At 43.0% G+C, this 13,570-nt stretch overlaps 1 protein-coding gene across 1 annotated transcript in view; it reads right to left on the minus strand.

The window, feature by feature from the left end:
- MAGI2 (membrane associated guanylate kinase, WW and PDZ domain containing 2) overlaps nt 1–13,570 on the minus strand; it is a 1,360,388-nt gene that overhangs the window by 154,172 nt on the left and 1,192,646 nt on the right. Inside the window, exons 14-16 of the mRNA XM_073551424.1 lie at nt 8,069–8,160; nt 1,596–1,788; nt 31–270 (exon numbers count right to left, since the gene is read on the minus strand). Coding sequence (XP_073407525.1) covers nt 31–270; nt 1,596–1,788; nt 8,069–8,160 — 525 coding nt within the window. The remainder of the gene's footprint in view (nt 1–30; nt 271–1,595; nt 1,789–8,068; nt 8,161–13,570) is intronic.

Genomic DNA, 13,570 nt, shown 5'->3' on the forward strand with positions numbered 1-13,570 from the left:
GTCCCAACTAAATTTGTCTTCAGAACTTACCTATTGTGGCTCCAGATTCCGGCCTGTTCAAAGAGCTAATAATTACAAAACCAAATCCCTCATTCTCTTTGCGGTGAATGATCACATCACTGGATTGTGAGCTCTGAGAGAAGCCCTCAGGAGGGGAAGTGTTACTCTGTGCAGTATGGTTACTGTTTGGATATGCAGAGTCACTTCTTGGGGAGCTGTGGTGCGTTGACACTGAACCAGGACTCCTGCCATTTTCCGGGCATGTATCACCTATTATAATACACAAAGCACTCTTATTTCAAGTTAATGCAACATTTTTTATTTATTGCATACCTGTAGCATGCCATGTAGAACAGTATTTACTTGAAACATTGTCACATGTTTGTTACATAATATTAAAGAGGTGGTCAGATATATGAAATGTCCTTCCTAAATATATATTTTAAAACATTAATCCCTTTTGTAATTAGCTTTATTATGAAATTCCCAACACTTTTCTTTATCTTGCAAATCCCTAAATGTGTTTTTTTTTTACTTCACTTTCTGTGATGTTTTGGTTGAGAGGAATCTTGACCAGGACATCACAGGAAGCTGGGGCTGCACTCACTTCCCCACAGCATCTATCACGCTTCCTGAAACAGCATATCAGGGCATGGTGCTTTAGCTACTTACTACAGTTTCTAGCATGGCCACCCTCTAAAGATGTTCTGGATCCATGGTGATACAAGCTGTGGGATATTTGAGTGCAGTGCTGATGCTTTTATCTCCACCCCTACAGCTTCTAATTGTGTAAAAATCAGGGGGCGGATATTGAAGCAGTGAGTAACACCAGCACTTTTCCACAGCTTCTAGCACCACCCTTCAACAAATCATCATCAGAGGCCAGAGCTTGGTCACTTACTGATTCTATCACAGTCCACTGATGCCAATTCACTAAGTGGCTGAGCTAGAAGCTCTTGGTCTGCGCTGGGGTCACTCACAGCTTCTATCTCAGCCCCTTGATGACAACTTGTTTCACCGTTAGAAGCTGTGAAAAAGAGAAGGTAAATAATTATGTCTCCCTTAAAAGGATTAAATGTAATGATGAGTGAACATACTCGGATAAGGTGTTGTCCGAGCACACTCGTGTGCTAATAGGGTATCTTCGGCGTGCTCGATTTTATGTTCCAGTCGCCGGGGCTGCATGTCTCGTGGCTGTTCGACAGCTGCAACACATGCAGGGACTGCCTGTGTTTTAGGCAATACCTGCATGTATTGCAGCTGTCGAGCAGCCAAGAGACATGCAGCTGTGGCAACTGGAACATAAAATTCGAGCACGCCGAAGATACTCTGTTAGCACATGAGTGTGCTCGGACAACACCTTATCCTAGCACATTCACTCATCACTAATTATATGACATTAGAAAACAGTCTGTTTTTTTTCTTTACAGTACTAGGTCCATTCTTGTCCATGACAGTGTCCGACACTGAAGTCTATTCATGTTGATGTTGATCGTCCATGATGGTGTACATCACTGAAGTCTAATCATGTTGATTTGAATAGGATTTTAATCACAGAGACAGCTCATTACACTACTTCGTTAAGATGCACATACCTATGGATAGCACCTTTCGTCTCACAGTAAGATTAACTTGTCCATTGCGAGCAGCATTATGCATGAGATCAATCACATATCGGTGGGTTTTGCCAGCAACTGGAATCCCATCTACATATAGTAATTCATCACCAGGGCGTAGACGGCCATCTCTGTCTGCTGAACCCATGGCTATTACGGCACCAATTAAAATCTAGGAAAAAGAAACATATATGACCACATGATGAACTTACTGCACAGTCCAACCAAAGAATAGTTTAATATAATTGTAATTAATGTTGGTGTTCTTTTATGTTCAAAGACAAATAAAAGCATGCACTTACTGAGAACCCAACCAATGAAGACAATTATTTTGAACACATTAAGCTCCTATATCATCAAAAATAGATTTTCAAGTTTTGAAGTGGTTATCTGGTTTAAGTTCCATGGGAATAGTGCAATACTTAATTTCCACTTGCTGCCAGAGATACCTGATCTGCAGATTACAGCTAATTGATGAAGCTGTCATCTCATAACACTCCCTGCATTCAGTTTATTTTCAGAGGACCCTTTTAGGCTAGCATTGGTTTGTTTTTTTCTGACTTGACAAGAAAAAAAAGTAGTTTTCAGTATTTTTTTTCTAAATGTGCTTCTTTCATGTGTCTTTTCCGATAAAGAAGCCTATTTTAAAAACCTATACGTATTAAAATAATAATAAAAAAAACTGCTTTTGGAAAACTAAACAGTACCTAAAGAAAATAAAACAATTAAAAAACTTGCAGTTTGTTGAGTTTGTAGTGCATCTCATATTTTTCTATTGACCAACAACCGCAAGTTTTTGTAGGAGATCTGGCGTGAAGAGTGGCCATGCCTTCGGTTTAAAAATTCACTGGATAGTTCTGGAGAAAGCTATTTGGGCTAGGCAGTATAAGGCAGCCTTATTACAGCTTCTGGCTGGCTCAGTGCTGTTGATCATTGCAGTATGTAAAAGTGACAGCAGTGCTCCAGATTTTGTGGCCCCAAGCTCTTTATTTGCATATGAACATAAAGAATATTTTCTCCTAAACTATCTATTGAATTTTTGAAGTAAAGAGATGACTTTTCTAAGTGCATGGTCCTCCAATAACCTGGGCTTACTTTGATATGCATTGATGAAGACAGACTTCTTTACCCAGACTAACCAAATGCTTCACTTCCTGCTCAACGTCCTTACGGACAGCTGTTTTATGTAATTTGCACACTCTCACGTAGAAGGAGTAGACCTACCTAATCACAAACAATTATGCGCTTCTATTATAAATGTTCTAATATATATTTAAGTAACAATGCTCTCTGCATGAATTCTGCTCTTTGTTAGAAGGACAGCTGTGGAAGAGGAACACTGTGTTCACTCGGAGCCATGCTCATTTAAATCACCAAGGGAAGCAAGAAATGTACAGTGGTTTGCCATGTTCTGAGTGGAGGTGACAACATAGAAACAGCGTGTAGAGTATTTTATGATTTAGGCATTGGTGAGATCACATTGGGGATTCCAGCGCCAAGCTTGTACAAGAATCATACATTTTTTTTTACATCAAATATGCAGTAAAATATTACAGCCGCTCTCATTTTCTTATAGTTCTCAGGCCAGCGTGGGATAAAACGTTCTATTACATAAGTTTCAAGCTGAGATCTTTTAAAATGTTCCTGGCTCGAAATCTTCAACAATGGAACTTCAAACATTAAACACACAGTAAAGCATTAGAGGTATACTTTTAGTACTTCTTTTTAAATCTGAAAGCTCGAAAGATAAATTTAAACACTTCACATGCTGTGATACAGTTGCTGTATAAGGAAAACGGACCTCGAGTACGTTTTTTTCTTTTTACCTTTTACCTTTCTTTTTAGCTAAATTTCTAAGCAAACACAACACAAATGAACTACATATTTGTATTTGAGAAGAAACATATCAGAATAAATCATATTAGTAATGTCATGCATATGATAGAAATAGGATAAGGCCAGTCATAAGACTCACTGATATTCTACTGCACATGTCAATATACATTCAAGACTACAAAAAAAAGAATTATGGTTCTAGCCTAGAAATGCTAGACACAGACTATGTACAGTAATATAAGCCAACCTAATAAAAATGTCTCTTAAAAAGTCTAGAATAGTAAAATTTGAAATGGACAGAGCACAACAGAACACTGAAGTTTTCATGCTATTTTTGGGAGAAATTTGTGAGAATCTAATAGATCTTTGTTAAAAGTATAAGACTTTTTTAAGGACCTCATGAGGGAATTTATAAACAAGAGGCATATTCAGATTAAAGTGATGACAAAAGCCATGTACTAGAGTTAGTCAAATTTATTTGAGAGGAAATAAATTCTATTCCAGTTTTATAAAAATCCTTAATCTACAGGATATGTTTTTTTTTGTAATTTAGCCTCCGCAAATTCAGCAAACTGGTGTCTGGCTGCTCATCATCCTCACAGCTGGAAGTCCTGGCCTAGAGTGCATGTCGTAAGGTGTTGCACCCTAGGTGGGGACTTCTGGCTGTCACTAGGGACAAAACATCTCTGCACAAGCATGTTGTAAGGTCGCAGCAAAGTCATGAAATGCACCACGATATTACATATGCAGGGACATCACGGACCTAGTTGAGGTCGGAAGTCCCAGCCTATTGTAACGATGTTTAAGGTGTCATTGTGCAGCAGCAGAAGAAGAGACCCCAATGACCATGCGGAGAACAGTGAGCAGTGGAGGCAAGCTGTGACACGAGTATTAGGTTGCTTTTATTCCAGCAGCGTCTGTTTATTATGCCCTGGGGTCACTACAAATTCCAGATAACAGCAATAGATATTAAGGAAGATTCAATTTGAGGAAAATAAATTGACTGCATATTTAATTTTCTGATAAAGTTTGCACGATTTGGCAAATTGAAATCTAGTCACATCTGCTCATCTTTTTTATATACATAACATATGTAGGAAATGTATTGCATATTTATTTTTTCTAATTAAGAAGATCTGCTTTACCCTATATAGACATAGAAAAAATTTGAGAATAAAGTATTGATTTTTATGGGACAGCGTTGTGGACATGCTCTTTAATGTGCAGAGGACACTGCGCAGGGTAGGGGTGGATCATTACCATCTGTAAATTGTAAATCCTGTGGTATTAAGGCCCCGTCACACTAAGCGACTTACCAGCGATCCCGACACCGATATCAAGGTGTCAGGATCGCTAGTAAGTCGCTATGTGATCGCTGGTGAGCTGTCACACAGACAGCTTCACCAGCGATCAGCACAGCGATGCCGAGCTCCGGTCCCAGTGATCCTTTGCGAGAATGACCGCGAGATGTCACGGTCTCGAGGGATAACAAAGTCTCGCGGTCATTCGTGCAAAGGATCACTGGGACCGGAGCGTGGAGAGAGGCAGGATGGCTGAACGGGACTTTGGAAGGTGAGAATAACTATATTTTTTAAATTATTTTTTACACCTGAACGCTGGTCTCCCGCCTGTCACACGCAGCGATGCGTGCTGGCCAGCGGGAGACCAGTGACCAAAGAAATGTCCAGAGGTTTCTTCCAGTGATCAGGGCTACCGGCAGGGGGGCCGGTCGCTGATTGCTGTCACACACAGCGATCTCGCTGGTGAGATCGCTGTTGTGTCACAAAAGTTGTGACTCAGCAGCGATCTCGCTACCGAGATCGCTTAGTGTGACGGGGCCTTTAGTCTCTAGGTCTATAATGCAGGTGCTAACTAATTGTAATCAATCTGATAATGATATTACATGGGCTAGATCTAGATCAATTTCTCACAAAAACAAGGAAAGACACAAGCATTAACATTAGGCGTTGAGGTGGGCAGGGGAACAATTAGAGTAGTGTCACCAATGTGAGGGTGCTTATAACATGATCTGAGTAAGTATTGTCCAACACCACAAATTAAACATTGATCGAATGTTCTGACTTCGCTTCCATGTAAGCATATTCATATCCCAAATTCTCACTATTTTTATTTCTTTCCATCGAATGCATGTCAAATTATTGCTGGGACCCAATGAACTACATCTCAAGTGTGTACATCTCAACAATTTGCTCTTGAAAATATACTGTTAGTACAAATAAAAAAAAAATCAAACACAGTATTCATTTTTTTGCGACAAGTGCAGTATTACAGCTAAAATCACCCTGACTTTTTAGAATAAGGCATTCGGTTCTAATAAGGCATTCAAACGTAAGAGCTCTGTGTAGATCACATATCCAGTGGACTTTCATTTCAGAGATAAAACTCTAGAATAGGTCTTTTAATCCTCACTCCTCAAATTTATACTCTTTAAAGCTTATCCCTTCAAAGGAAAGGCGGCCAAGCTGAATGTATCAATGCATATATTAAAAGGAGTGTAAGGAATAATGATGCCTCAACTTGCATTGAGTCTTTAAGGTAATTCAGGAAACATTTATGCCCACTGCACTGCACACATTTACACTCTCTACTGACTGTCACGGAGTTGAAGCTGCGGGGCAATGAAAGTACACAGAAGTACTAAATGAATATAGTCTCATTATATTTAACTGCACTGCTGATTGCTTAATGCTTTTGTTAGTATCTAAGATTTTTATGCTAAAGTTTCCTGCTACATTTTGCTAGGTCTTTACCGGCCATATGTGAAACCTGCAGTGAAGAATAAAGTCTATCTCCACTTGCTACACAAAGTTCCCCTGCAGTCTAAAGATTGCAAGTAACTCAGATTTCCTTGTTTCCTGTTGACTGAGTAGGAGCCACTTAAGTAAGTGCATTTAAGATGAGATGGTAATGTTTTATTGCGGAAAGCCTTTCCTGCTAGTATTTTATACTCAAATAGTGGGTAACTAGGCAGTCACTAGATTTCTAGTTAACCGGTTTATCAAAGCCTGTGGAATAAATGGAAAAAACAAGCCAACATAAAACAAACAAAATATAAAAGTCCAGAACAAGATGCACACTAGTTTTAAAAGGGAACCTGTCATGTGAAAAAATGCTATTAACCTGCAGGTTAATAACGTTCTGAACCTGCCTGACACCGACACTTAGACCCCACTGCTGGGAGGAAATAAACTTTACTCTTCCCAGTACCATTCAGGTTGCAGTCATGGGGCAGTGCCGGCACAGGTTCAGTCACTGTGTGTATAGAGAGCGGCGGCTGTAACCGCATCACCAGCACTGACTGACAGCCGATCCTAATGCTGAGCTGATGTCAGTCAGTGCTGGAGATGCAGTTACAGCTGCTTCCCTTTATATAGAGTGGTGAACTCACACAGACACCACCCCTGTAACTGAAACCCAAATGCTACTAGGAGGAATAAAGTTAATTTCCCAGCAGCAGAGGTCTAAGTGCCAGAGTCGGGCATGATCAATAGTGGTTTTTCACGTGACAGGTTCCCTTTAATAACAAAAGTATGACTAAAAATATAGATAGAGGTCAGAAACACAAAAGACGATATCAGATGGTAAAACAAAAAAGGGAATATAGACTGCAAAGAGGGAATGAGGTGCATGTGGATATATATATATATATATATATATATGTACACAGTAACCTATATAATGATACTATAAAAGCCATCAAGAAGAAATATCAAGTATTAGCATAACAGATTCTGCCTATGCAGGCAGCCACCTTCGCCAGACTTGTATTTCAATAAACGGAAAAAGTGCTTTGGCGAGGGTGGCTATCCACTAGGAGAGATCTCTTGTGGGAACATTTGTTATTTCTTCTTGGTGTCAGCATATATGTTCCCATGGACGCTTGTGTAAGCCCCATCCACATCTTTAGGAGATTTATTTCTGACATCAAGTTGTATGTTATTTATTTTCTTCATACACTTTCCATTTGTACTTTATTTCCTCTATGCGGGTAGCCTATATTCGTCAAATTCTTTATATAATTTTCATGTGCACTTTATCCCCTGCATTCAGGTGGCAAATTTTGTCCATATTCCTTATATACTATCCATTGTACCTATATTCCCTCTTTTCTTGCCATCTGTGTTTTCTTCTCATATCACCCATTGTGCGTCTGACCTCCATATACTGCATGTTTTAATATGATGTCCTTTTACAGTGATTAATTAAACCATGCTTTTCTTATTATCTGTATCTTGCACCTTGTTCTCTCTTTTTTTAATTAATTTATTAATCTCTGCTATTTTAAGACTTGAATCTATGGGTTAATTTGATTGATGTTTTAGCAATAATGGGTGAATGATAGCAATAAAAAATAAGCTGTGTGGATTTAAAATTTTAGGCTGGTCAACTGAATGGAAAACACTAAATGTGCCAATTAATAGATCTGTGAAATAAAAAAAAATGCAAGGCCTTTCATCCCCATAGAATGATAGATCTCAGTTATAGCAGCTGTAGTAAAGTCCTGCACCACATGCGTCTCCAGCCTTAGATTTCGAAAAATACAATGACGAACCGTTGTAGAACGGAATCTGTATGACGAAGTGCAAATAACTTACAGGCTGGCCAGGTTCATCTCCTCCAAGTATCCTAAAGCCAAAGCCTGACTCTTGCCGTCGAAGATGGACATCCAATTCCTTAAAATCCGGCCCTGTTGGTATACACATAAATACAATATTGCTTAATCAGAACACGGGTGCAGATGGAACCTGCAATATTCAGAGAACTATTTTGTATTAATGATGAGTGGCTCATGGATATTATTAATTCGACATGGATCACAACATAACAAATGGAAGGCAAACACCAAAGGACCATGCTAAACTGACACAGAAATAATGTTATTTACCACATTAATTGAATTACACGGTACAAAGGGAAGGTTAGTTTCACATTAACTAGAGTGTTCACAGTCAGACATACATAAAGAATTAGGGACACAATAAATATCAGGCCTTATTCACACTTGTGGTGTTAGAGTGGGACGTTCAATGTTGATGCACATGAGATAAGGCAACACTATGGATAACCGCTGGCTTAGAGTTTTGCTGACAGACTGTGAAATAAGCTGCTCTGTGTGTACAAGGTAGAAGAGATAATCTCCAGGATGGAAAGAGTCTAGATAGCATTTGCTCATGGCAGAAATGTACATCTATGGAATAAATCATATGGTCTCGGGAAGATGATAACAGCTTAAGCCTGCCATGCTGCAGATGATCACTTTATAAATTTGACATAGTGTATGCACTTTCATAAGTAACATAATTACTGTATATACTTGGCATTGTTGAGTGATGACGGGTTATCTATTGCTTGATGCGCTGTCTCAATATCTCAAGCATGTATTCAATGTCACGGAAATATCTACGTTCATTTGTTCCAATACTGTATGCTATTTTTCCTCACTCAGTTACTGCGGTGCTAGGTGTTACAAGTAGAAAACGGTGCTAAAAACATTACTTGTTTACCAGTTCTAATATTTCAGATCTGCCAGGCCATGACAGCAGAATAAAGATTTCTAACAAAATGTAAAAAATATTTAAGCGTTTTCGGGGTTCTTCGTGTACATAACTTAGCAAATATATGAAAAATAACGCTCATATTAAGCCAATGAGTATCTCTGAATTTATCAGAAGTGATGCTAAGCTGCTGACCTAAGGTTTCCGTTGTTATGGTAATTCAATGCTTTACACATACCAGAAATCCTTTCAAAGGCAATCTGTCATCTGACTCATGTGGCACAAACCGCAGGCAGCATGAACTAGACTCTGGCTGCATGACTGAAACCAGGTATACTTTTATGGGAAATGAGAGTAAACTTTAAAGACCCGGCCAGGGACCAGACTAGTGTGGCACTGCCCCTCAGTTGGCTCTTCCCAACGTTGCTGCAAGTGATTGACAGGTCTCTTTCTTGTATGTACATAGTGAGAGACCTGCTAATCACCTGGCACAGCTCTGGGAAAATCTGGACTAGTCTGGTCCCTGGCCAGATCTTTCTTTACTCTGAAAAGCTAGAGCGCTTCACAGAAAATATACCTGGCTGCAATTGTGCAGCTAGAGTCTGATTAATGCTGCCTGTGGTTTGTGCAGCATGAATCAGATGACAGGTTCTCTTTAATGCTAGAATGTTATGTAAAACTCAACATGCACAACATTTTTACAGTGTAACAATATTTATATTGCAGTTTTAAATTCCACAAATAATTATAAGCCATCTCCAGCTTCCTTCTAAAACGTCAGGTAATTTTAACCCTCAGGAGTTGATGAAGTTACATGAGTATTACAAAAACGATAAGGTTTTTAAATGAAAATGTTATTACAATGAAGTGTCATACAATTTTCCAATACACTATTGCATCAATTTCTCACAATTTTCAAGAAGTCTTCTTGCTGCCATTCAATAGGTTTTAAATGGAATCTGTCAGTAGGAACAATCGTCTATATGAGCATGTAGGTCATGGGAAGCTGAATAAAGAGACACCTTAATATCTGCGATAAGATGTCTTATTCCAGAGAAATCTATTTTTCTTATATGTAAATGAGCTGTTCAGAACTGTTGGACAGACACTGATCTCCCTGAAAATCAGCCGCCAGAGATTATTATAAATGAAAGGGGCCGTTACCATTATGAGACAAGTAACTAACTCACTACAGGAAAAATGAACTTTGTCTTCCTACAAAACTTTGATGCAGCTCTCACAGTTCTGCAACCATGACTGCCTGTGAGATGGAGACTGAGAGGTACCAGCAGATGTGTCAGTTATAATCACACACAGCGCTGCAGTGAGATCAGGAGAGCAGAGAGCGGCCATCACACATCATATTGGTAACTGTCCCTTTGTTAGGCGTCGGGTTCCTGCAGCGGCTCAGCAGGAATCCAGAGCCTCACGTTCTGCGGTCTCTCATTGTCTATCGACCACAGGGGAGATTGCTCAGCAGTCTCAGCGTCTCAGACGCTCTGCCCAGAGCTGCTCTGTGGGTCTGGCTGTTGCTGCCACCTTTGGGTCAGCAATAACAATGCAGGCTGCTTTGCAGCAAAACGCTCTCATCGCGCTACTGAGCATGCTCACGAGACGATCTCCCATTGGAGATCGAGAGTCACATGCTCAGGTCCTTCTCCTGATCTCATTCGTCCATCTCAGAGATCTGGAAGGTCCCGGAAGCGCACGGCTATAAAAGGTCGGCATGACCGCTCGGCCATGCGCTAGTATAGACTCTAGTTGCTACTGTGTGAATGATGATGGATGCATGAACCTGCGAATGACTCAATAAGATCCCCTTCCTCTGATATTACGAGTTTGTATAGGGACTTAGCTTTTGAGTCTGCGCCAGTCAGTGGCAAGTCTTAAGCCACTTTAGCATCCTCCGCATTGCTATCGACCGGGCACTGTCGATCAGCGGCAGTATCTGTTGCCTCGCTGCAGCTTGCAGCTCTCCTCAGCGTCCGCAGAAGTGACGCCGCACGCACAGTAGGTCTAGACGGACGCTGACCCTCCACCTAGCGTGCACTTATCTGAGTCCTGTGACGCTAACAGGCTCAGACTTTTGTGTTTATTACACTTAGGCGACTCTGTGAATTAACAGAGATCGCTCAGCGCACCTGGGTGACGTTTAACCCGCGTGCTATACCGCCATATTGCACATCCGCCATTGTCTAGCAGCGGTGTTAACACCTTCTGCATGGTGTACCCCAAGCGGCGAACGCACTTTATTATTTATTTATTTAGTGCGTTCCGCCGTTCCTAACATTATACTAGTGCCAGGGTCTGGCTAGCAATGGCGGACCAGCAGCAGCTTCTGCAGTATATTCGGCAGCTGGAGGGCAGGTTGCCCACTCTCGAGAGTGCCACCTCAGCTGCGAAGCTTACCGAGGCTGCTGCTCAGGCAGTCGCAGAGGCTGTCTCACATGTATCTACGTCCACGCCTGCTTCGACAGTTTCCCGCCTCCCGTTGCCCGATAAATTTTCTGGCTACAGCGCCTCCTGCAGGGGTTTCATGAGCCAATGCTCTATCCAGCTTGAGTTACTGGCCGCGCTATTCCCTACAGAATGGGCCAAGGTGGGGTTTCTCGTTTCCCTGCTGTCAGGCAGGGCGCTGGAGTGGGCCACGCCACTGTGGGAGCGTGGTGACCCTGAGGTTCGGACCGCTGCTCAGTTTCTCACATCCCTAAAGCAGGTCTTTTTGGGGCCACGGGTCACTCACGACTCCGCTCTCCAGCTACTAGCGTTAACACAGGGTTCCCTCTCGGTCAGCCAGTACGCCGTCCGTTTTCGGACACTGGCTTCCGAGTTGGAGTGGCCTGACAGAACCCTCATCCCTGTGTTCTGGAGAGGTTTGGCAGAGCATGTCAAGGATGCTCTATCTACCAGGGAGGTTCCCGTAAATCTGGAAGAGCTGATCACCATCTTCACCCGCATTGATCTCCATTTTTCTGAGCGCAGGCTGGAGCATGCTCAATCCAGATGGAAGGTTAGCTTTTCTTCCAACCTCTTTGAGCATCTAGAACCTCTCAAGCCGGAGAGTTTTCCTCCTGAGCCCATGGAGGTGTCCCGTGCCGGTTCCAAGCCGCGCCCGGCACAAAGCTCCGCACGCTGTTACCTGTGTCTACAGGCTGGTCACCTGGCTAACAGTTGTCCGCAGCTGTCGAAAAAATGGTCACATCCTGTAGTAGTTGGTGGGGGTCTGTCTAATATGAATACTTTTTCCCCCAAACCGGTATTCTGAGGGACGTTAGATAGCAGTGCTTCCACCTGGGAGGTAGAGGTCACGGTGGACTCTGGGGCAGAAGGAAACTTTATGTCCTCAGCCTTCGCCCAAGAGCACACTATTCCACTGGTGCCTCTTCCTCACCCTGTGACCATCAGGGTGGTCAACGGTGCGACCTTACCAGCCCAGATTACCCACCAGACAGCACCCCTAGGGCTCTCAATTTCCCCGTCTCATCACGAGAAGTTGTCCCTGCTGATTATGCCAAAGGGCATCGATCAGGTGCTTCTCGGACTTCCCTGGCTCCGTTGTCACTACCCTCATATAGAGTGGTCCTCGGGTAGTACACTGGGGTGGAGCCAAGACTGTGTAGGAAGGTGCACGGGGGGAAGTGTCCAAGTAGCCACTGCAGAGGTGCCTGCGGATCTTTCTGTGCCCCCTACTGGGAATCTGAACACCGGGGTTCCGGTCGCCCTCGAGTCAGTGCCGCCGGGCAAGACTTTTGTCCCGCCTCATCTGCGGTCGAAGGTTCTCGCGTGGGCACACGCGTCCAGGGTGGGTGGTCACTCTGGCTACAAGCAGACCTCAAAACTCCTGGCAAGGTCTTATTGGTGGCCGCACAGGGCTCAGGACACTAAAAAATACATTCAGGCATGCGCCTCTTGTGCTTGGAGCAGACCCTCTAAACTGAGGCCGGCTGGGTTACTGTATCCCTTGCCGGTGGCAGACCGGGCAATGGAGGTTTGCGACAGTCTGGGTCGCACCCCGCATGTCACTGTATCCTCTAAAGTGAGAGTGAAGATGCCCGCCGACACATATCGACGACCAGCTCCAACTTCTGCTCCTGGCGACTTAGCTATCCCTGACGCCTTCCACGTGTCCCTTCCCAAACCTGTTCACATGTCCCGGTTTTCCGAGTCATCTGCCGGGACATCAGACTTGTCTTCGGACGAGCCTGAGGCCTATGCCTCTGTGGGACACAAGGTGGTACGTGACAAAAAACTTTATTTGGTGGATTGGAAGGCTCAGGAGGGGGGCCCTAGGAGGCGGGGTAATGTTAGGCGTCGGGTTCCTGCAGCCGCTCAGCAGGAATCCAGAGCCTCACGTTCTGCGGTCTCTCATTGTCTATCGAACGCAGGGGAGATTGCTCAGCAGTCTCAAACGCTCTGCCCAGACCTGATCTGGGGGTCTGGCTGTTGCTGCCACCTTTGGGTCAGCAATAGCAATGCAGGCTGATTTGCAGCAAAACGCTCCAGAGGCTAAGTCCTCTCGTCACCCTACTGAGCATGCTCACGAGACAATCTCCCATTGGAGATTGGGAGTCACATGCTCAGGTCCTTCTCCTGATCTCATTC

This window comes from Dendrobates tinctorius, unplaced genomic scaffold, assembly GCF_039654945.1.
Source record: "Dendrobates tinctorius isolate UK_male_01 unplaced genomic scaffold, ASM3965494v1 ptg000176l, whole genome shotgun sequence".
Taxonomy (NCBI): Eukaryota; Metazoa; Chordata; class Amphibia; order Anura; family Dendrobatidae; genus Dendrobates; species Dendrobates tinctorius.